We start from the raw sequence: 25,253 nt of genomic DNA on the forward strand, positions 1-25,253 counted from the left end.
TTATTGGGTGTTAATCTAAAGAGTATTTAATCGTACGTAGCTGCATATTAAAAATTCCAAAGAGCTTTGTGAAAAAATGGTAAAAATAACTATGTTGTGACAAGTTTCTAACCACAAAAAGGTATTGAAAAACAGAAAATTGAAAAAACCTTCTTCTGTATTTAAAATAGTATTTCTGATAGATCTACAATATTATAATCCTTAAAATGGCTTGAAATTTTTTTAAATCCATTTATCGGGTGTTAATCTGAAGAGTATTAGCCCGGATGTAGCTGCATCCCAAAAATTCCAATGAGCTTTGAGAAAAAATGTTAAAAAAAGAAGATGTTGTGACAAGTTTCTAGCCAGGATTCACTTTGACTCAGTCAGCACTAAAGTGGGAAGACAGGATGGAATCCGTACGTCGTCTTCGGAGGACCTCAGCCTATGTCCAATGGGCAATGGAATGGGATGGGATGGGATGTGTCAACTGGTCGGTTGCGGTCTATTTGAGGCGACTCCAATGACATCAGCAGAGACAAAAGGGGGCCAGAAGTAGAGTGAAGGGAATGAAATGCTGGTACAAATTTGTCGGCTTTTCCTCCAGCACTTCCCATTGATTTCCGAGGGAAAATGAGTGGAGAATACCCGGAGAAAATTCCAAATGAGTTGGCTCATCTGCTGGAAGGAGATTGGGTTGGGTTGGTTTGGTTTGGATCTTCCTGCCACTAAGTATGCTTCTTCAATATTTGTTGATGAGGCTCATTTTTCCCGTCATTGGCGTGTCACTTTCACTTTGCTCGCTCTGTTTACCTTTTCTTTTTTTTCTCGCCCTGGCTTTTCATAATTTTGCTTTGCATACTTTTTGCGGTTGGGTAACTTTGTTGCTGCTGATTAAATCTGCACACACATACACACACACAACCTCGGAGAATTTTCTTTTAATTTTCCACTCATTTTTTGTTTGTTGCCTGCACTCATTTCGTGTTTACTTTTAATTTGGTTAAATGAGGCATAAGTGAACACGAAAAATAATAATTTTTTTAAGTGCGTTATAATTTTAATCAACTTGAGAGTAAGGATAAAAAGTAAGGGAACATAAAATGGAATGTTGTGGTGTAGGGGGAATGTTAAAAATGAAGCTGAACGTATTAGTATTTTTCCTCGAGCCAAAATTATATCAATTACTAATGATGTTGAATTTTCTTTTTTCTTTACAGGTACGTGTATTTTTATTGAAGCTGTGTCTTAGAAATCTGATAAAATAATGTAAGTTTCCTTAACTACTGGCAATAAATTAAAGAGGCTTAAGTTCTTAAACATAAATTATCTATAATTTAGTGAAAGTTTATTTTGATTTCCATTAAATCGCGAAAATTTTTGTTCATCCGAAGTAAATATCTTTACAATAAGCGAAAAACAGCTTTTTGTCTTCTAATTCATTCATCAATCCACAAACAATGCCTCATTACAAAGTGAAAGCGGGCAACTAAATCTAATTGTATATAATAGGTGCGATAAGTGCGTGACTGTACTTTTGAAATATCTGTGCTAATTTAACATAAGGAATCTTCGAAATTCCAATTCCTTTAATTTGACTCAAGAGAGTATCGTAAACGTAAATGCATTTTCAAGGTGCGACTTCATTACCTTTTATTATATTGTTTACTTAAGCGTAGCTTTTGTTTATCACTCTGTCTCATTCTCAGCCTTTTGGTATTCACATCACATTGTTGCGATTTAAATACACTTTATTTAAATACTTCTGTTGACACCTTTTCGAGCCTTTATTTTTGTTTACTTATTTTTTGGCTGTTATTTGGTTTGCGTCTGTGCCAATTTAAAATTTAATTGAAGCAAAAAGGTTTTTCATTGTCATATTTTTTTTGGTTTTATTGTTTGTACTGCATACTCTGTTTTGAAAGTACTCTTTGTACTCTTTTTATTGTAATTTTGTGACCCATTGATTATTTTTAATAATATAAAAAGAGGTGTACACATGTAAAATGTAGCTACATAAAAAGAAAAATCAATTTTATATCACTGTATGTTTTATAGGTCTGCATATATCATATACATGTGATCTGGTAATAAAAAAATAGCATATATTGATATTTATTAAAGAAAATTTAGTAGCATAATTATTATATTTTAAAAGAACAACTAGCAACTATTTATTTAGGTATTTTAGGTTCCTAGGGTATTTCAAAGTTCCCGTTTTAAAAGCATTATATCTATAACATTTGTTTTTACACTCTACTCTTTGCTTTGACATTCATTTTATTTGCATTGTCTGAAATTCGACATTGGCTGGCTTCCAGTTCTGTCCAAAATATCCATGAAAACGTTGCATCTTTTTTGCTGGTTTTTTGCTGCCCCTGTTTTTTGCACGTCCTACGTGTTTGGCGCAATCAAAATTGCATTTGCTGCCATTGAAACTGCCTGTTAGGTGGATCACTAAAAAATACGTCGAGAAAAATATGCGTATTTCAAAATTAATTCATTTGGACTAATTTCATTTTCATTTGCATGATACATTTCACATGCTTTTCAATTTTTTATGTTATGTTTCAAGCATTCGCAATTGAAATGAATTTAATTATAGATAAATACGTGTGATGCGATTTTATGTTTCTTGCAAAATAATTCAATTAAAAGTGTTCTTTTATTTTAATTTGATTTGTTTTTTTCCGACCAAACAAAAACATCACACCCACTGGACTATAAGAAATGGAAATAAAAAAGTACATAATTGAAAAATCATAAAAAAAGGGAGAGAACGAGACAAAAACGCAAATACAAATGGTATTCAGTTCGTGGAGGAAAAATGTCAAACATTGTACCAAATGTCAATTAAACATTCCAACAGGAGGAGGAGCGAGAACAAATAGATGGGTTAACAGAGTGATGGTGATAGGGAGGATCGACCTCCCCCCAGTCAACAATCAAAATCAAATTGATTTTTAATTAATTTTCGCCACATTTTTTCTCTCTTTCTGTCTTGTCTGCTCAGTTGCATAAAAAAATGTGAGAAGTGATTGAAGTAAATGAATGAGAATTGCTCTGAATTGGTTGACCAAGCCACCGAGGTGGGTGTGGGTTCAATGGCGGGTTCTTGTCTTGTCAACTATTATAAATTCAATTTAGATATGCCATTCGATGAATGCCAAAAGGGCGAATGGACGGTCCGTTGGGAGACAAATGAATGATGGTTGTGCCAGCTGATGAATAGCGAATACAAAATTGGAAATGATAGTTAAAAGATGGTTGAAGATAGGAGGATCTGTACATACACTTAAATTGTTATCATCAGAAAAAATTGACTAGTGTTAAAAATTTCAATGAAATATTTAAAATATATAAGATACAAAAGATAAGACAAAGATACAATTTTTTTAAATCAAATTTCCATGGAAATGTGAACAATATTTTATATTTATTTTTATTATCTCAGCAGCTCTTCAAAATATATGTATATTCTCCCTGACGGCCAGTAAACAACATAGCCAACCACAAATACAGTAATCCCTATCTAAACTTTGGCCAAAAGCCAACTACAAACTTTTTCGTATAACCCTTTTTTGTGTCATAACCAACACCCAACTGTTCTGGAAAAAAGTTGCACCCAAATAAATTGTGGAATATTTCGTATTTATTTGAGGACGTTATTCAATTACCTGACAACCCTGCCAGCCGGAGGCAACCACTCGACTCCACCGACTGACACACTTGAAACTTCAGTGCAACACCCACCCACCCACACCCATTGCCACGCCCCCCTTTTGATAGTGCGCCCCCTTTTGACGTATCTGGTTGGGTACTTCACTTTGGTGTGAATTGCAAATGAAATGCATTGTGGGTGAGATATACATATATGTATGTACACGCATGCAGGCGTTTACTTAACGTTATCGATAGGCCCTTGACAGGCTAAACGAATTTATTTTACAAAACAAAACCGTTGGCACCATCTATAGTTTACGGGGAAATTTATAAAGAGGAATGAAATGAAATATGTCATGTGAAAATGGAATTGAAAACAAAAGGTTCCAGAGAGGAACAAATTCCATTTAGAAAAAATACCTTTGATGTAGGTTATTGAAATGTTAGATACGTTTTTCAATGCTGCAATTAATAACTTTAAAATTTGTATACCTATCCTACGTGTTTGAAAATCCACTAAGTATAATAATTCCTTTTAATGAACTACCTTCTGGGAGGACATGCAATTCATTTAGAAAATATACCTTTGATGTGGGTTATTAAGACGTAAGATAGTTTTTCACTGCTGCAATTAATAACTTTAAAATCTTTATACCTATCCTACATAAGGGTATGCTAAAAGTGTTTAAAAGTCCACTAAGTATAAGAAGTCGTTTTAAAGAATTATCTTCTGGGAGGAAATATACCTTTGATGTGGGTTATTGAAACGTAAGATAGTTTTCCACTGCTGCAATTAATAACTTTAAAATCACAATAACTATCCTACCTAAGGGTATGCAAAACGTGTTTGAAAATCCTTTTAAGTAAAAGCAATCATTATAAGGAATTATCTCCCATAAGAACATGCAATTCAAGTCTTAGTTGCTAATTGCTAAAGCATAAAACGGAAAACCTCAAGGAACTAAGCCGGGTATTATGGCTTCTTCTCCTTTTATGGCTCATTACAAAGTATGAAATCTGTAGAGCCAAGTCGTACGAGACCGATCTGGCCAAAATGCAGTTAGGCAGGTCGTGGTAGCTGGAAAATATTTTTAGGCCAAGAACCCGATCAACGCTAATGATGACGATGATGCTTGATCATTATGATCTCATATGGTTTTTGTTGCCATCTGAACTGAACGTAATTCGTGCGGTGAACGAACTTCCCAATCAAAGTGGTTTGACTGGAATACAAAGGTAGTAGTAGTGCCCAAAGAGCCGAAAGAGAGGGCAGCTAAAAGATAGAGAGAGATGGGGAGCTTGACTGGCAGCTTTTTTGAATGTCATTGTCGGGGTTTTGGCGAGAGCGGGAGATCACTATTGTCTCTCCATCTCTCTCCCTCTCTTGGTTTGCATAATTTTCTTGGGGGGCCAGCTTCTTCTTCTTCTTCTTTCTCTGTGCTAATTTCTCATGTGCTCCGTGCAATGAACTTGTGAGCTAGAAAAAAAAGAAAAGGAAGCAAAATAATATAACCAAACAAACTTGAAACTACCGCTTAATTACCGATACCATGTTGCAGCAACATGTTTACGGCAACAAGTTGTTGCCGCTGTCGCTTTGGATTTGTGCTAAATGCAGTTCCTGCACTTGCAACAAACCAGAATAATAATTGAGTTCTGAGGAAAAATTCTTTATAGAGATAGTACTGTTAGTACATCAAAAACATTCTGTTGTACTCTTTTTTTTATTGCGTTAGGATTTATTTTTACACATATTGTGGTAAAGGTAGAACGGTTTATTGAAAATACATTTAGTATAATTTTTTTATAATGATAATATAATATAGTATTTCGATATTAAAGTTTTCTAGCGCCATACGTATTATCACGCTATTAGTGCTGAAGATAGGATAGACTATTACCCAATGAATCGTGCTTTAAAGTAGATTTTCTTCAGTGCACTCGTTGTCTCAAGAACCGTTAGATTCTTCTGAGTGGACGGCAGGAAAAGAAAGAATGTTGTCTTGTGCCCATTTGGGTGAATGTGGTTGATAATGGTCAAGAGGATAATGACGATGTAGTTGGATATTCCATTTATTGCCAACAATTTTCCAGTTTTCATAAATGGAAGAGGCCTCTAGTTTGAGGTCCCATCCTACTTACTTACCATCTCCCTCACTCGTCGTTCTTCTCGTGCGTGAAATCGGCTTTGCTTGTTACCCGAGTATTACGTGTTTTTGTTGCGTTTTTTTTCACACTCAAAAAGCTTCAGCTTTGATGTTGCGAGGTACGAACCTTACTTAATTTGTAATTTAGTGCGCTCCGGGTTTTCGAATATTTTTTTTTCGTTGCTGATCTGTTTCGAACTTCCCCCACCCGCCTGTTTTAACTTTTCCCCAACATTTCTCGGTTTAATTTGTTTAGTCACACTTTGTTGAAGAAGTCAACAAACTCGGCATGGGTTTGCTTAATATATAATACTCTCAACTCGACGCAGTCAACGAAACTTTTTTTCGTTGCTTGGTTTATGATCATTAAAATGCTTACAAGGCGTCTGAAACTTGTCATCCAGTTGTGTATAATTAATGAAGCTCATTTTGGTTAGAATCGCTTCTACCCTTTCCTTTTTATTTTTTACCTTTCGCTTGTGATTTTTGTTGCTGGGCGAAATTAAGTTAACGGGGCTGAGAGTTGGAGTTTCTTGTATGTATCAGGGTTATATCCCATCATATTTAACCTGTTGCCTTTTGAATGGGACACAAAGTTATATAATATAGGGATTTAAATTTCTTTTGAATTTGGCCATTAGACGTGCCAAATGAATTCAAGTTCAACCTATACATTTGCATTGACTTCTTTTTAGTATGAAGTCATTATTATCATTGGTTCTTGATGCCTATATTTTTTGTTATTTCATAATATTTGGTCATAGCTGAATAACTTATGCCACCGAAAACCAAAACCATACATCCAAATTTCACAATGGTTTTTCACTTCGCAGCCAGAATGAAATGCAAAATTTAAGATATTTAAGGGTTAGTACTGCCGAAAGAAAAGCTTTTTAAAATGATTTAAAAAAGATCCACTAACATAAAATACCCATAATTATGAAGTCCCAATTATTCCGGGAATGATATAAAGTATTTATCTAAGAGATTTGTTATAAAATTCTAGGTAAAAGGAAATCCGCAGCAGCTTGTAATCTTTCCGTTCTAAAGAACTTAAACTTCTTAGCCCCTGGAAGCCTTATAAATGTTCCTTATTGTATGCGCCTTTGGGCAACCTGTTAACGTTCTGTATTTCTCCGAATTTGCCGCTTTTTCTTCAGCGGAAGTGGCGAATAAAAACAGTGCATACATTTATCTATGCAGCTCACACCGCCCACAAAACCCACCCATCACCCACCACCCACCGCCTCCGCCCTTTAACCTTGTGGTGATTTTCTACAAAAGATAACTGCGCTTTTCCTTGCGGCAGCTGGCAATGCCGTTCTCTCCTCTCTTCTACCATAAGACTAGTATTTTATTTTTTTTTAAGAGTTCGCTCAACTCTCCAAGGGAAAAAGCAACAGTTCGCTCTCCGTGATTTCACGACCTCTCTTTTATTTTTGGGGTGTGCCGCCGCGTCGGAAAAACGTCAACAACAAGTGTTTTTCCCTCAATTCTACAAAGCGAAAGAGAATCTCTTCTATTCAATTCTCTTCTAATATATTGCATTCTTCGGTTCTTCACTTCGTTTCGGTTCGTTTTTTCTCGGCTTCGGCTTTGACTTCGGCTTCTGGCTTCGGCTTCGCTCGTTTTATTTGGCCAAGTTGGAAAATCAGCCACATTCGAAATCAGTTCGCGATGGAAATTTGAACACAACGGTTGTCTCCGCGCATCTCGTTTCCGTTTTACTATTCGTCGTAGTCGCCGTTTTCGTGGTTTATTTATCGCGCTGAATAAATTCAAGCAACTAGCAATAAGTGTTTGACCACAGCATCCAACATTGTACAACAATTGTGCCTCCCAAAAAACCAAACAAAACAAAAAATAAATACCTACAAAACAAAAAAAAACCCCCCAAAAGTGTCTGAGAAATATTACCCCAAAATATAAAAAAAAAAGAATTGCTGGATGGATTGTGCGTGTCGTTTAATTGATTTCAAGGATTGCCAAATGGCAAAAGTAAATTGAAACTGTCGTCGTTGTCGTCGTGGTCCGGGGATTAAAAGTGCAGATTATAACACGCAGAAGGAGAAGAGCTCCCATCCGGTGTCCTCTCATCGTTATTGTGGCCGCAGTGTCACGTCTGGCAAAGAGATTCGGCTTAAATTTAATTGAAACCCAAAAGGGAAATTAAAAATTAAAATACAAAAAAAAAACCATAACAATTTCGTGAGCAGTTTAATCACAAGTGATTGCTACTCACAAAAAAAAAAAAAACAAACAGTGAAGTTTCATTTCGCTTGTCCGGCACAATTAGCCGGAAAGTGTTTCTAAATACCATAAACAGTAAATATAACAAATATTATCGCAGATCCGGGCGCTAGCAAGATGGTGGTTTTAGAAACTACCAGCGCCCTTTTGGGCGGCCCATACGCCCAAGGCGCCCCCGCCTTGAAAATGGTGCATAAACGCTACATTGGATTACATCAGTGGCTGGGACCAATCCGCACCAAAGAGCTTAAGGAGCATATTGTAAGTTCCGCCCAACCCGAAAACATCTGTCGATAAGAAAATGATTCACTGATCTGAAATACTTTCGAAATGGTTAGAGCAGTTGCTTGAAAGAGAAAGAATTTTAAAGAACTTTTCTTCGATAAGAGTTCCATTCTTAAAAATATGAAGTAAAATATTTTATATTCTCCCCGCCGATTTTAGAGAACAAAGAAACCATGTAAAACTTCCCTAAAGTAAACATAAAAATAATCTGAAATGGGCAGCTTCAGAGTGACTTTCAAACTTTAAATATTATTAGTACAAATATTTAAAGCTGTTTTGTAAACTTTTACATATGAAACCTCTGTGAGTCAATGGTGTAAAATTGTTTTAACTTGAAATCAGAACAAAGAAAAAGCAGAAATATTTACTCAAGAAATAAAAACCAATGGAAACATTGATAAAGATACAGATTCCTAAGAAAAATGGGGTTTGTAAAAAAGTTTTGAGATAGATAACTTCTAATACAATATAAACATTCTTCTAAAGTGTATTATTTTTAACACTACCGATTCCACTTAGATATTCTAAATCAAAATCAACACCCACTAAGTCAATAATTTGCAGTGTCTTGTAATTGTTTCCGTTGATTGTTTTCTTTGTTTGCTGTTGTTATTTGTATGGTACATTTTCCGCACAGTTTGGATTTCTATTGGCGATTTCGTTTTTCTATGGGTGATTGATTGGCACATTGATTGATTATTTTAGTATAGAGCCAAATCCCTTTATTTACGCTTTGGCATGCAACTTTTTGCATACTCATTTCTCCAATGGGGTTACACAGTTCAAATCCGAAGAATTTGCGGCAGAAGAAACAGCCCTAATCTTCGGCGCAAGACTAATGAGGTTCAATGTTAGTAATTTTCCCACTGTGTGTATGCGTCTTTTTTGCGTCTGGTTATGGGTTCTATTTTTCTCTCTCCATTTTTTTTTATTAGATAACCACAGAGACCGAAAGGTAAGCGAAGAGTTCACTCTTGGCTCTAATTAATGTGGGTGCCTGTGTGCGTTGGTCGGTGAATTTATGGCCCAGGCTTAAATAGCATATGAATTATGCTTTGGGGCCAGAACCCAAAGTGGGAGGAGTACAGAAATAGAGTGGAGGCGAGATAGAAGAGAGAGTGCATTTTCCAATTGAGTGATTTATGCGCTTTGAAAATCCCTGTAAAGTGACTAAAACAGTATACTACGGATGGGGAGATGGGGTTATAGAACATCATCATCATCACCAACGTAATCGATGCATAATCACAGTGCACTCTCGCTGTAAACAACATTCGAATGTTGTTTACCCACATTTGGCCCTCCGAAAAGGAGCTAAATAATAAATGTTTATAATTTGTTAGGCATTTCGGGGCAATCTGCTAACCCTAGAAGCAGAACCTCTCCCCCATTTCATATATTGCCTTAAAATCACCCACATATTACGTATTCGACGTGTGTTGCGCACTCAGGTTTCCATTTCTCTAGCTGCATCACAAAACCAACCGAACTGACTGACTGCCTGACGCATATCAAAGTGCATAACCAAGTACTCAGCTCAGTTATGGCCAAAAGGGGCCAAAACAGGAGAAGGAGGATGAGTAGTGGTTCATATTCAAATGTTACTAAGCTCTTGACTGTTACTTGGGGTTATTGTTTAGGGGCAAAAAGCGGGGTAATCTGAGGGGTCCAAATGAGAGATGTCATTGTCAAGTGCCTGTGACACTCTGACGGTAATTAGATGGAAATTTTAGCCAAAGAACAGAGGCGAACGGAATGGTGTGAATTCGTTATGCAAATGGAAATGGATTTTATGGATCCATTGGATTACGCTACAGTGAGATGGTAGGGAGAAATCATATCAGATATATTTGGAACTTAATATCACTAATTATATTAGGTTAGCAAGATTGTTTAAAACGTTTTCAACCTGGAGAGGTTATTTTCCATTATTTCTAGTAACTTCATACTATTTTCCAAGTATCACTCGCCTCCTCGTTCCTTAATTTCCAACTGCCTGGGTAACTTTTCAAATAGATTAACTTCCAGCCAAACTTCTCGACAACTGCAATCTGCTGCTCTCATGTCTCCAGTTGACCTGCTTAAAAGGCCCACAGAACCGCAGAACCACAGGCAGCCTGGGGCAACAGCTGTCGTGGGTTTTCAGCCACCTCGAACCCCAATTTATTCCCTCATTCCACAGGCCACAGCACCGCCAACCACCAGCATCCACTACTATCCACTAACACCCCCTTGGCAGTCAGTGGGTTAACCTCCACAAGTGGCCATGATGCCTAAGATGCTCGCATCTATCTATCCGTCTTGTCTTGTCCAACTGCAACTTGAAAACTTCACACAAGTTAAACACTGAAAAGGGCTCGAGGCGTACAGCAAGAGGCTTTTCTCCAAACTCCAAGAGGGAAAAACTTATCATCTAGTTGTTGTTGTTGTTGCCCTTTTCTAAATGTCATTACATCAGTTGCCCTCCCTGTCGCTCCTTTAACTTGGTTTTCCATTTTTCCCATCTTTTTTTTTCTCTTATTTTTTTTTATCCAACTGCAACTTTGACTGCAAATCGTTGTGTTGCCACCGATTCTTCCTCTATCTCTCGGCACTTTTCCACGGTTCTGCTCAAGTGCATTTGGGTTATGCTAAAAACGAAGGAAAAAAACAGAGATATATAATAGGGGGAGTTGTAGGAAGCGTAGAAGCTCAGGCAACGCTACACTTGTTCGACGGAACGTAATCAATTAAATCACGCAACTTTCTATGAAATTAGCCCAGGCCAGCTAAATCAAACTAGCGATCATGACTTCTGATTATTCAGTCGTCTTTGTGGTTTTTTCTTTTTGCACTCTGCAGTTATTATTCTCGGTTTTCCACCTTAATCCAGATTCTTCTCGGTATTTACTGCATCAGGGGTATTGCGTTTTTCTTGGGGGATTTAAAATACTCTTTTTCTTGAAAACCACTTGGGTTTTTGCGAATATTCAGAAGACAATTTTTGGAATTTTTAAAAAAAGTTGGTATTAGTTCTGGTTTAAAATCCATGAAAAAAATAAATAAATATAAGTTATTTATAAAAATAAAATAAAAGTTTTAAAATCATGATTGAATTTGGTATTTTTTTTTTAAAGTTAGGATCAACTTTTTCAAAACTAACAATTTTTTTTGGTTCTTTCTACTTATATATTATTATTAACTTATATTATTACTATAGTTTTTATAGAGAAGTTTTAAGCTATAAAGCATTTCAAATTCGTTTTTCGAATTTCTTATTAAAAATTCCATTGGTATTTCTTTCATTTGCTCGTCTTTCTCTGCTTGCCTTGCAAATTGCAATTTCCAAACATAATTTCAATTATGTGCCAGCGTGTGTGAGGGCCAATGCACATGTGTCTATGGCTCTGCACACACCTATTTGTACCCCCTTTTACCCACCTTGCAACACCTGGTTTGTTGCTATATCTCTTCTTTTCGCCTATATTGCAATTTTTCGTTTCTTATTTAGCCAGCATTCGTGTTTGGTTGCAGCTGCTGCTGCAAGTTCTCTTGCGATCCCCTCTCATTATTTTACACCCTTCGTAAATTAAAAGTTAATAAAAACCCACTGGTAGCTCTAATTTATTTTTAATATTTATTTTCATGTTTTCTCGTACGCTGCGTTTTAAATTACAGCAGAAAGAAAAATATATGTATGTAGCCAGAAAGAGAGCAATGGAAACTTTATTTCAGCTTCTGCTTTTTGTTGCTGCGGTGTTGTGCAGATTTTATGCATTTTTAATAAAGCAGGTGAACGGAGTAGCAGAATTTTCCGTTGGCAGCGGTGAAAATTGCAGCAAATTAGGTGCTATGGATTCTCATTCGGCGATGTGGAGGGTGAAAAACCGAGGCGGATGGAAGATGAGACCACGGTTTTCCCCCAATCCCTAGATATTTGCGATGTGTGGAAGGAAAACTGCGGTATTAACGACTTTATGTTCAGCTATGGAGCAGTCGGAAAAACTCGATGCGATAGGGGGTGAGGGGAAGGGGGCAGTGAAAAGCGGGGAAAATGCGAACACCAAAGAGAAAAGATTGTGGATAAGTTTGGTTTTGATTCAGTTTATTTAAGTATTTTTTCTTTTTGCCTTTTTTGGTACGTGGCTTGGTTCAGATTTGGTTGGGTTGTGTTTTTCATTTGGCATGCAGGTGAAAACTGGAGCAAGTTTAAAGTGGGGGAAATTCGAACGGATGCACGAGAAAATGATGAAGATGAAATGGATTTTTAGCGTAATGAAGAATTGCGAAAGAAATGTTTAATTATAGATGAATTCCAAAGGAGTTTCATATTGTAAAAACAAAGAAGTTTCTCTTTATTCCTTTATCCGCTTTACCACCCATAACTTCATTAAACTTTAGCTTGTGTCCTTGCTTTCGAGTTCTCCAGCAACATTGTCATTTTTACGAGCTCCTAAGACTTTGTGAACTAATCCCATCGAATGCAGGCCATCAACTGCATCCGTAACGTTTTTCCACCTGTGTCCAAGAGTTTCCCCATTTTCCACCTGCCGCCCATTTTTCCTGAGAGTTCGGTAATGAACTTAACTCAATCGCAATATCCAGCCATTTGAACTGCACACTGCAATCGATTGCAAGTCATTATATAGTTTTTTTTCTGCCCCATCCAACCAAACGAACGAAGAGGGAATTTTTTAATTAATTTTCTGTCAACGCTTGCAGAAAAATAATCGAGAAGAAAATCTCTGGGAGATGGACAAAAAGTATCAAAAAATCTTTCGTTTTATATAATTGTGACCAAGGTCCAGTGTCCAGTCACGTGTTTCAATTTCGTTAAACGAGTGGCGACGAGGAGGAGCAAACAATAAAGTTATTAACAACATGTGTTGTCTGTCGTCGACAAATTTATACCATCATATTTTCCGCATTTGCTCCCCTGAAGAGTTTCATTTGCGACTCGGACAACATCTTGATCTTATGACTTAAAGTTGTGAATGGCTTAAAGTTGATGTAAGGGGAACGTTTTCGGTTGGGTTTTGGTAAAACTGAAAGGTTCAGTAACTTGATTATCTCATGAAAGAGCAAATGAAAGCAAAAAGTCAGTCGAGGAAAGCAGAAAAATCATTTTTGGATTCCAAGAAGTTTGGAGAATAGGAAGGGAACCTAAGAGTTCAACAGAAATGACATAATCACTGTGGAAAAAACATACAAATAATGAAAGTTGATTTGATTTTTAAGATACGGTTAGATGATTAAGTTGTTTAAACTAACGTATCTTATGATACATTATAGATATTGTATAACTATGAGAGAAATACCTTTTTTTTATGATTAGCTACTTTTATTATGCTAAGTATATCTTATGCGGTAACATGTAGATCCATGGTACTAGCTTATCTATCTTTAAAAGTAAGATTCCTTTTAAAAACTATTTTCCCTGAGTGCAAGAGGAGTATCATCCAGCACCAGAGTTTCTGAAATACTCCCATTGATATCTCATGACGTCGAACCTGAAGCGAAAACTGAAACTGAAGTTTTGAGGTAGGAGTTGTTTGTGTTTTGGCAACTCAGCGGTGGGGCTCAGCTTCAATTTTCCACCAGCCACCGGGTTTTTTGGCACATGAATTTGAATTCAAAGTGACAGCAGAGAAAACCGGCGAAGAACACCCAGAGATAAAGAGAGAAACAGCCAAAAAAAAAAAAGAGGAGAAATCTTGAGTGAAAAGTTTTTTCTTCAGCTCAGACTGCAAATTGGGTTAATTAAAAACTGCTCGAGGTCATACGTAAGTCATAGCCAAAAAAGCGGTGGAAAATGGGAACCAGAAAACCAGACAAAAAAGAACCGAACGCTGCTAAAAAGATGTGACAAACTTTTTCAATTAAACTTAATTCTCATTTTTTCCCCGACGCTCATCTTTTGCTGCCACTTTTTTCCCAGCTGCGCTTTAAATGCCTGACAAAAAAGCGTCACAAATTGAATTTTGATCGATATATAATGCATAGACCCGAAGGATAAGTTTTGGGGACGAGGGGGAAAAGCTCTAGGCATGGAAAGCAAAATGACAGCAAATTAGCAGAGGCATGAAAAAGGTCGCACCGAAACGGGAAAACTGCTGGAAAAAAGCTGGGATGAAAAGTTTATTCTTACTTTTCTTTTTTTTTTGCTGTCTCCCTCGGCGAACGTTTAAAGAAGTGCGGGAAAACATATAAATGGAATGTAGATAGATAACTTCAAGGCTCGATGACTGAGATAATTGGGATATCTCAGGGAGAGGTGCTAAAATATATTTACATATATTAAAGAATTTATGGGAACCAGGGCTGGTTGTTTGATCAAAGGGAAACTTGAGATTCATTGAACAAGAAATACCATCAAATATGAAACACCCAAGCACTTAACACCTTTCTTTTCACTAAATAAAAATTCCTTTGCCACTTGCTAAAGCCAAATATTTCCCCTCCATTTTTTTTCGACTCTTCAATTGAATGTTTGACACACAAAACGCAGACAACAAACTCTTTTTCTATTAAATCAGCCTCTGCCGAAAGTTTCTGATATTTTTCTCAGTTTTCTATTACTTTATTTTGAAACATGTTAAACACTTAACAAAATAACAAAAAAAAAAGGGAAAAAAGTAGGAGTGAAGTAGAAAATTCACGCGCCAGTTTATTGAACCATGCACACATATCAACCAAAAAAAAAAGAAAGAATTCCTTTTCCGACATGCAAAAAATGTTTGAATGAAAAGTAAGCAAAAGTAGCCGCCGTTTGCTCCTCCGCCAATTTTCCGCCGCCCCTCGGAAAAGTTTCCCCAAAGAGTTTTCCCCCCCGTATTTTCCCGCAGAGAGTGTCATCCATCTGCCTCTGCCTCTGCCTCTACAAATGTGCGACCATGTTACATATGCTTTTCTGTCCGTGTGTGTGTGTGTGTGTGTGTGAATTTTCCCCTTTCATCAAATGTTGGGCGCATCATTTTCCCACCCATTTCCCCCAAACCAATTCTGTCTGTGAGTCTATTTGCCAGCCGCTGTTGCATTTTGGTCTCTGTGCGCTGCATATATATAAATCGATAATTTTCCGCTCAAATGTGCGGAAAATTTCGTAGCCAGGCTACAACTCCTTTTTCCATTTTCCCCTCTTTTCCCGTTTTTTTTATTGGGTTGCCATTGCGGTGCAGCTCTCTCTTAATATTTAACAATTTTAAATGGTAGAAAATTAAAATAAATCTAAAAATATATAATCCTACAACTACAAATGTATATATCATTCCACAAATCATTAATTTTCGATTTATAAATGAAGCAAAGAAATTGGCGTAAATATCAAAAGAACTTTGTTGTTTATTCAAGGCGGCAAAAAAATCTTTTTAAGTAAACCAATAAACCAATTATGCGGTAAAAGCCATAAACTCGTGTGTAAATAGTAAATATTTGAGAACATGTCTTGAATGCGTGCAGCCTTAATAATGATTTTCATTTAGCCAATATGGTATTGGTTAACCGCCAGCAATTATATAATTATTTCACACATGTTTGCCATTTGGCTTACTCAAATATTTCCATAAATCCCAAACAATTTATACTCATAATTTCTTTGTCAAAATAGTGTGTCAAAAAATTGAGCAAATAAAAAAGCCGAATATTATGTGGCTCACTGGAAGTCAACGACCCTTCTTAAAGTAGTTTACTTCTTCTGGTTGTGTGCGTGTGTGTGTTGGCCAGCTTATAAACGTGTCTAAAGTCAGCTGCTGCCCGGCTTAAAGTTCTTTGGCCCATGTTATTTGAATGCCACCCGTCTTTTGGTCAAAATAAAAAAAATCATATGTATGTGTGTTTGGCCAGTGGCTAGGAAAATCATGTTGGAAAAAATATTATGACTTGATTTCTTGGGATTCTTATTTTTGCTGTTTCTTGTTTATTGCATGATGGCCAAGAGCTACAAGTCAGTAAGTCAATTGTCAACACTTGAAGCAGACACATTTCTTTTCTCCACATTATTATTATTTTTTTTTTTTGCTTTTGTGGCAAGCAACTTTGGAACTGGTTTTGGTGTGTATTTTATTTGATTGTTATGATTATTTGGCCATTACAAAGTTGACTAAACTTTTGGCTGATGACTGCAGAATGATTTCATTGTAATTGTTTGGAATTCGCGTGCTTTGATGAGTGGGACAGACAGAAAAAAGAATTTAAAAGGTTTCTAATTTATGGGATAATTATACTAAAAAGCTCGTTTGTTTTAGCTGTTAAATATATTGTAAACATGTCACTGGAATTTCGGAAAAAAGATTTAATCTGTTGAATTATCTGACATCAGTTATAAGAGTTTGAACAAAAATAAATAATATAAGGCTTGAACATAATTAAGAATTATGTATTAAAAATTATTTTTTTTTAATATTGTTTAAGGTTAAAACAAGAATTCTGCTCTTGCAATTAGTGAGAATTATCGTTAAAACGTTAACCTGTCAGAGAAAAATTAATATATACAATCAGTTTCATTGTTTTGTAATTATTTATAAAAAATTATCTATTGAAAGTCAAAATACCTGCAGCAAAATAATAACCATTATTTATTCACGATAATTGAAATGATTTATTATAAAAAGAGGGGCTTAAAAACATTACAAAAGTTCAAAGAAGTTCACATTTTTTTGCCTTCTCTAGTGGTTTGTTTGTTTTGTTTTTAATAAGTCTAAAGGGACAAGTTGTCGACCCAATTATGACAACAATAATGACGACGGCCACAAGAGTTCAACTTGAAACACAATTATCCAAAGGGGTTGGGCTGCCGAGCATAAAAGTATATAACAATTAAACATAAAAATGTGAAATGATAAACTCGTTTTTGTATAAATAAATTCTTCTAACCAGCCATTACTTTAATTAGTCAAATATTTAATGCACTTTTCTATGCTCCGCTTCTATTTTTTCCTCTTTGCTAAACCCTTTAGAGCAGCAAAGGGAATAGAAGGGAAATACAACAAAAAGTGGAAACATTTCCGGCTTCCGCCAAACTGTTTCCTGGCCAACGATAAAATACTTTTTTATGCCAGAGCTAATGTGTGTGTGTGTGTGGGGTTGGGGGGGGGGGGGGGGGGGGGGGGGGGGGGGGGGTTTGGGTTCCATTTGGAAAACCTCTCGAAAACGGAGCCGTTAATTTGCGCTTTGCCTTTTGTGAAAATGGCGCATGTTTCGGTTTATTTTTTACCCCCTCCCTCCTTTTTTTACATTTGGGTACTGATTTCTTTTTTTCTCCTTGGTTGTATTTTAAATTGTCTGCACTTAAATTGAAATTAACGAGGCGTAAATTTTTTGGTATATGATAAAAAAAAAGAAGGGATTCAAAAGTGGGATATTTTTTTTAGGACCTCGTTGCCTTGGTTTGATTCTTTGCCTTTAATTGGGCGCTAAGTGTGGAAATTTAATGCGTTTCATGTTGGGCAGCAAAAAAAAAGGAAAGGGGGAAAATGCCAAAAGAACGAACCCAAGAGCTGTCAGTAAGAATTATTGTGCCTGTAATGCAATGCGTGCTGCAAAGGGGGCGTGCCACATCATCACACCCACACCCGCACACTCACACAGATACACACACAGACACACACACAGACAGAAGACGACGATGCCGCCTCGGTGGAAATAAAAAGCCGCAAGGATTTATCACTTTGGCATCGCTCTCATCCCCGTGGACCCATCTCCTTCTCCTTTACCATCGAGTATCTTCTGCTCTGCACTCGGCTGCTCCTTTGGTCCGAGACACATCCACATCTCATGCTAACAAGTTCTCCCCTCAACCTCAACATCCCAGCTCACTAACTGACTCTTGTGGCTGGCTTGCATGCCAGTTACTTACCTTTGGCTGGGGCATCAGTGCAGTGAGAGAAATTCTAGAATTTAAAGAGTAATAATGATCTCCGAAATACAGAAAATGTTAAAGAACTGCATAGAATAAAATGTATAAGGGGTTAATAATGGGGTTAAAAATGATATAGGGGCAAAATATTTTACAGAGTATTATGGATCTCTTAAAAATAAATTCTAGAACTAAGAAAATATATCAGAACTGCATTATATAAAATGTTGAAGGGGTAAATAAAAGGTATTTCATTTCTTTTAAAATATTATTTTAAAGATTTATAATGATCCTTTCAAAATATATTTCAGAATACAAAAAATGTACCATGTAAAATGTATAAAATGTTTAACTGACTAATTAATACCTATAAAAATTAAGTAAACTATATTTTAACATCAATATAGTCTCTTAAACTATGCAAAATTTTGGTTCTGTGTACCAAAAGTGGAAGAGTGGAGTGTGGAGAGGCAGGAGGCCAAATGAAGGATGATGAGGGGCGGGAGCCAGAGAGTTTGTGGGTGGAGATGGCAGCTTAAAATGCTCTTCTCTGCCATCTGTCGTAGCATATGTAAAAGGTATTATGGCTAAAAGCAAAAATATTGCATTCGACAGTGCAATTTGTTAGCTACGACTATTTGAATGATGTCGATGCGGAGGAGCAATGCAGGAATGGTTGGGTATTGGAGATATTATGGTTGAGAGTACAGGATAGATCTAGGGGTCCAGAGTTAGCCATATTGAGTTAAGTGCGTTTTAGATTTGATTTTGGTTTTCACCGACTTCTACCTCTTGTTGTGTGTTTGTTTAGTTGCACTTGTGTTCTGGTGAGCACATTGCATTGATTGGTAGTTAACCCATAAGTCAGAGCATAACTACGATTTCATGTATCTACTGGATATTTTTGGCATTGGCATTGTTTCTGCTGTGGTAAATGTGTGAGGACTGATTGAGATTTCTTGGGGATAATAAACCAATAACTAAAACAACTCTTTCTTTATATTAATTATAAAGATATCTTCATTTAAAGTAAATAATGAGTCATAATGGTAGCCCATGAATCTTTTTGGAAAACCTTCTGTGTGACAAGTATCTGTGGCAGATACATTTGGCCCGAACGTGCCCGGTACAGTGAACACGGTTCGTTCTTCTGGGAAGTATATACCATCTACGTGTAACGTGAGTTGGCCAAAGTATCTGACAGATACACATGCTCGTGTGCTGCCTACGAACTGACAAAGAGTCAACTTTTCAGCCTATGGCCAAACGTGCCGCCTTGAAGCGCGTTTGAAAAGTGTCAAAGTATCTAGGAGATACGACTCCGCTGCCATTTCTTTGGGTTCTTTTGTATTTTCCATGTCTTTTGCAGACAGAACAGTAAAATGTGTCACGTAAGAACAATTATGGAAACTCCCACAGACAAACTGTGTCACACGTCAGCCAACCTCAGTGAAATCACTCGTAATTCATAAATGGGAGAGAAAACGCTTTTTGGACCCCCTCTGAATAGTAGGTAGCGTTACCCATCGTCGAGCATTCGTAATGAAAATCCAATTTCATTGCATTTAAACATGGAAAGACACATGTACTTAGAGTGTGTGTGAAACTTTCACCCAGAAAGTATCTGCGCATCCGTATGTGTACAATTATTTATTGTGGAAAACCAGGCAGAGAAATGAGTTCTACGTGCTGTGCTGCGTTTGCCGCAATTGCAGTTGCAATTTTCCATTTGCAATTACTGCAGCTCCCATACCCAGTTTTCCAGTTTCCCAGCATGATCACCAGATCATTAAGCATTTAACCCACTTTTATCCGCTTTGTTGTTCTCATTCTGGTGAATTCTAAGCTTCATTTCCTCATTGAAAATGGCTTGCAAAATGGGGTTGTCAAACGGGGAAAACAAACAATTAACATTTTATGTTCGAGCGAACAAATTTTAGAGCTTTTCCAAAAGGGGCGGATGATGGGGTGGAGTGATGGGCGCTTGGGGCAAAAAACGATTTGCGGCAAAATGCATTTTCCGGGAAAATGGCAAACTCTGTGCTGTGGGCGTGGGGGGGGGGGGGGGGATCAAGAGAAAAGTGAGGAATATAATCCTTTGCAAGCTGCTGCTCATCCAAGCAATTCATAACTTTGCACTTACAAATTATTTAAGCAAATTATGCTGCTGCTGCTCTCCTGCCGTTGAATCCACTTCATCAGCCGCTTAGTAGCCAAGAAGAGCCTTTTGTAATAGGGCTCCCCCAACCCACCAACTGGCCGTCTAAATTTTGATTCTCATTCATAATCGTTCAGAGCTCAAAAGTATATATATAGAAAAAGAGCAAAAACGAGGAGAAACGTTGAAGAACTTTTGCGTAGACTGGGGCGATATGCTGGCACAAAAAATTGTAATCCCAAAAGTTAAGTTCATCTAAGTTGCACTTCAACACTTTTGAAGATGAGCAAAGTTGAACGAGCTGCCAAAAAATATAAAAATTGACCTAAAAATGTCTAACCCTAACTGAAAATGAGATGCATAAAAAATGAAATAAATATAGTATGATTAAATTTTATAAAAAATGTATGATGTCATGTATTCATTTTAATATATTTAAAGAATTTAATAAACATATTTCAATATTTTTGTGACAAGCAAAAAAATATTAAACTCTTTCTGAAGTACTTGTATTTTCCTTTATATATGTATACCGCTTATCAAACTTCAGCAACATATTGCTCATTTTATCAGCCAACCACCAAAGAATCCATTTCCCATGTCGTCACCACCCCAAAACCCTTTTCGACAGATTTTGTGGGCGAAACGCCCTTGCTGACAAGCGTGTAATCTCAACATAAGTGGTTGAGAGCACTGGAAGCCACCACAAAAAAAAATTAAATAAAATAAAATGAGGAGGCGGGCATCAGTTTCTAACCCTTTCTGCTGTAAAAATAAAAAAAAACCAGGGGAATCCAGCTCGCACACACGTGGCTTAGACACGTGTCATGTGGCACTGTTATCGCGAGGACTGCAGGCCTATGGAAAAAAATCCCCAACCGGATATCTTCCCTCTCGTGTGATATAGAAACGAAGAACCAGAGCTTGATGATGTCTCATAAAAATTCACTCACTCAAGATTGCAATCGAATCAATTTGTGTGAGGCATATTGAAATGGAAACCCCACGGGAATGGAGCAGATATCAATGGGGCTATAGAACAGTTGTTGAATTGCTATTCTTGACAGTAAAGTATTATATTTTATCAAGAAAATTAAAAATTTCATTGGTATATTTGGTTAACAAAGCATCTCCAGGGACTTTAAATTAAAAAGAATTTAATTTAAGGAAAAAATAAAAATGATAAATGGAATTTTTATAAGTACAAAGCTTATCGTTATGCATAATAATTTATGGAGGGCACATAATGTGAAGAATATCTTTCATTTTAATTGAATTGTAATTTATTTCTTAATAATACAATAATTGTATTTAATTCCTTATAAATATTCAATCAATGCAAAATACATTTCAACCACATTAAAAGATTATTTGAGACCAAATTTTTTTTCGCGTTGCTAAAATAAATTTTCCAGTGGTGCATCAGATAAATATGATTTCCGTGTCACGTGCACGAGTTTCTGTTTGTTTTTCCTCCGGTCCAACTCCCCCGATGCCCATATTCTCCCTCAATGACAAATAACCAAGGAAAACTCCCCCTCGATATTTTCTTCTTTTTCTTTTTTCCCTTCGCACACAGCTGTGAAACATTTTGTGGTCATGTTGACAGTGGAGAAGGGAGGATGGAAAAAGTTGCTTTGGGGAAAACATGTGTGTGAAATCACTTCAAACTTAGGAGGAAAGCCAAGCCACCCGGCGAGCGTATCTGATAGATACAGATAGAAAACATATGATGCTCACTTTTGGCCACCGCACAATTTATATAATGATGTCGCACTTTTGCTTTCGGGGGAATATCAATTTTGTTCTTCTTGGTACTACTACTTTTTCTGTTTTGTTTTTGTTGTCCTGTTGTTGCATTTCGGCAATAACTATTTATTAGATACATAGATACATTGTTGTATCCGCTGCGTGCCTTTTCCTTCCTGCCTTCCTTCCTGCCACTTTGGTTTTGACTTCTCTCTGTGAGCCATATACTGGTGTTCTGCTGCTGCTGCTGCTCTAAAATGCAATTTTATAGCTGTCAGGGGAATTTAACGCCAAGCGCGAAAATGCCAAAACCTTACATTGCCCTGCCACGCCCCCACCACTCGCCGCCCCCCGTGTCATGTTGTGCCTGCCTCCACTTTTCGCCCATCGCTTGTCTTTTGTTTACGCTGCGCTAGTTTTTGGCTAACGATAAAGTGTCAAGATATTCCTTTTTTCACTCCATTGTTTTTTTCCCTATATATTTTTTTTTTTTTGGGTGGAGGAGGGGTACGACACTTGCAACAAACAATTTTCCTTTATTTTTTTTTTTGTTTGTGTTATGCATTGCGTGCAGAGCGTAAACAAAAGGAAGAAAGCGCACAAAAATGGCCAGCAAAACAACACAAAAATAGAGAACCTCTGAGCCAATATAGAAAGAAGTTTGCGTCGGAATACAAAAAAAAAACCCAAACCCAAACCCAAACCCCACAACACCACCCCATCTATGAACTCTCCGCACTGCGTGTGCAGATAATAAAACTAAATAAATTGATGGTCTTTGTGCAGAAACTGACAAGTTGCAGGCAAGTACGAAAAACGTTCGATGGCCATATTATACATAGATGGATACATACATAAACATACCTATATCTATTGCCTTATATAGCGGAAATATTCAAACCGAAAGGCAATAACAATACAGACAAAAGATAGCCCAGATAGATATACACAGATATTACTTAGTTAGATGCATGGATGTCCATGGCGGCGCTGGTCCTTGGTAGATGGATTGTGGATAGTGGATAGTGGGGAATGTCGGTCATTTATCATCGCCAAACAAATGGAAAGCGCATTGCAGGACTCCTGACGGGAATCTCGGGAACAAAGGAAAGTTGTTTGGGGACAATGAGGTGAGCAAAGCTGAGGTTTCTATGGGAGATTTAACCAATAACAGGGCATCATCTAGGGAGCTTTAATAGAAATTAGTGTATTATAAACCATAAATCTATCATGTAGCCTTTCTGGATATTTTTTCCAATTAATAGGGCAGCATTAACCCAATTTTCCTTTCAAGGGCAACAGAAGCAACCCCCCTTTTTTATTTCCACCCACGCCCATTTCATAAGCATAAATCAACCACAAAAACGTAATTAAAACATAAACAAAAAAGCAGAGTTGCAAAGAGCAAAACAAATGGAAGGCAAAAAGTGCACAGATGTGTCCGCACAAAAATTTTTTCCCCTCCATTACGAATATCTCTTCTCTAGCTCGGGGGGCAAAAAGAGTAAATAAACAAAATATCAAGCCAAATTAGGGGTAAGACGAAAAAAATGGGACCATAAAGCTGCAGTTTACAAACAAAAACCATAAATGAAATTGAAATGAATTAAGGAAAACGGTAAAATTAACTTTAGGTAGGATTGTAAAAGCTGAAAGGGTTAAATAAATGAAATATTAATATGATTAAGACCCCCGAACAAGGAAATTAAATTTAATTTGCAAAAAGAATGTAACAAACAACTGATGCCAAAAATCAAAGGATAATGAAAGGGGAAAAAGTGGTACTAGGGATCAGCGGGAAACACACGCAGGTTCCTGATTTCCCTTCTTTTTTTTTTTGGTGGAGATGAAAAGCTGGTGGGTGGCTATCAAAAATTTAAAAGCTTTTCATGTATTTCCCGCTGAGCAACAGCGAACTCCTCCGCGGATATGTAAATGATATTTTCGAGTGGACGTCAAACGCAGCCATGTTTTCCGAGCACAACCCAACACAGACCACATCCTGCACCCCCCACCCCCCCCTTCGCCCAGCTTCACCTTTCTGGGAAGGCTTTTCCGCCCAGCACCACCCACTCCACCAACATTGCGGTCGGAAAAGGCCACAGGGCAAGCGGCATTGGTTTCTGTTCCTCCTCTGTTCTATAAGCCGCTTTGCCGGCCAATTTTCATCTCGACTCCCCCGTCCCCCCGTCCCCACCCACTCTCCTTTTCCCTTTATAGGCATTTTAAATTTTCCATTGCCCGGATTTTCAGCATTTTACAAGCCATGAATTTTTTAATAACCCCCCGCTTCAATCCCCTTGCCAAAAACGCAAGCGACAATTTTCGCGTCAATATTTATGAGAAGCGACCAAATTGAAGTTGACAACCTGCTCGGCTCAGAATTTCGGTAAAGAGTCGACTGTCGACTTTGTGGTATCACTTTTGGAGTTCGGTTTTTTTTTAGGTCTTTTGGCAGAAGAAAATGCCAAACAAAGTACAAGTTTCCTTTTGTTTTCAGACTTGAATGGAAATTTTAAGTTGACTTTTGGGATGTTACAGCGAGTTCTATGAATATTTCAGGGGCTAACGATGAATATTCTGTTAGATCTTGGGAAATTCTAAGGAAAACTATTTTAAATTTATCAGGAAACAGAAAATTGGTGAATAGTTTTTTCCAATTTTTTAACATAAACCAGAAATTTATAACCAATTACGAAACTTTCGCCCACTTATGTTAATCTAAATTTATTATAAACCGTCTAGCAAGCAAAAGTCTACAGCTCTTTCAGTTTCTAAACAGAAAGATTTATTATATGCACAATTCTCCCACCGAATGTCGTTATAAATCTCAAGACCTTAACCGTATTTATTTGTCAACATATCTGAAATTGCATTTTCCACAACCATTTCTCACACTCGTTCCTTCTCTTTCTTTCTCGTTGCAGGTAGGTGACAATGTACGTAACTTCTTTGGTGTGAAATCTCTGGCTATCTGCACTTTCAATCCCCATATCTCTCTACTGCCTCCTCCTGGGTGATGTACATATTCCCATTTCCATTACCTGGTTGAAAATTCTTCACAGATGGCTCTGGCCACCACGACCATCAAAACATTAACCATTCAAATTGGCTTATTTATTAACAATTGCTGATTGTGTTATATAATTTTGTGCTAAACAAAATCTTCCGGCCAAGTGCGTCATTGCCA

At 37.1% G+C, this 25,253-nt stretch overlaps 1 protein-coding gene across 12 annotated transcripts in view; it reads left to right on the forward strand.

The window, feature by feature from the left end:
* pum (pumilio) overlaps nt 1-25,253 on the forward strand; it is a 188,216-nt gene that overhangs the window by 83,005 nt on the left and 79,958 nt on the right. For 4 of the 12 annotated variants that reach the window (XM_065865315.2, XM_065865318.2, XM_065865316.2 and 1 more), the window contains one exon: nt 24,991-25,002. The exons of 4 other annotated variants lie outside the window; for them this stretch is intronic. In XM_065865315.2, the coding sequence (XP_065721387.2) occupies nt 24,991-25,002 (12 nt within the window). Of the gene's footprint in view, nt 1-7,455; nt 8,301-24,990; nt 25,003-25,253 lie in introns of those variants that run through there. 4 more of the 12 variants (XM_065865323.2, XM_065865325.2, XM_065865326.2 and 1 more) reach the window with 3 other exon arrangements.

The sequence above is a fragment of the Drosophila suzukii genome, chromosome 3, assembly GCF_043229965.1.
Source record: "Drosophila suzukii chromosome 3, CBGP_Dsuzu_IsoJpt1.0, whole genome shotgun sequence".
NCBI classification, from domain to species: Eukaryota; Metazoa; Arthropoda; class Insecta; order Diptera; family Drosophilidae; genus Drosophila; species Drosophila suzukii.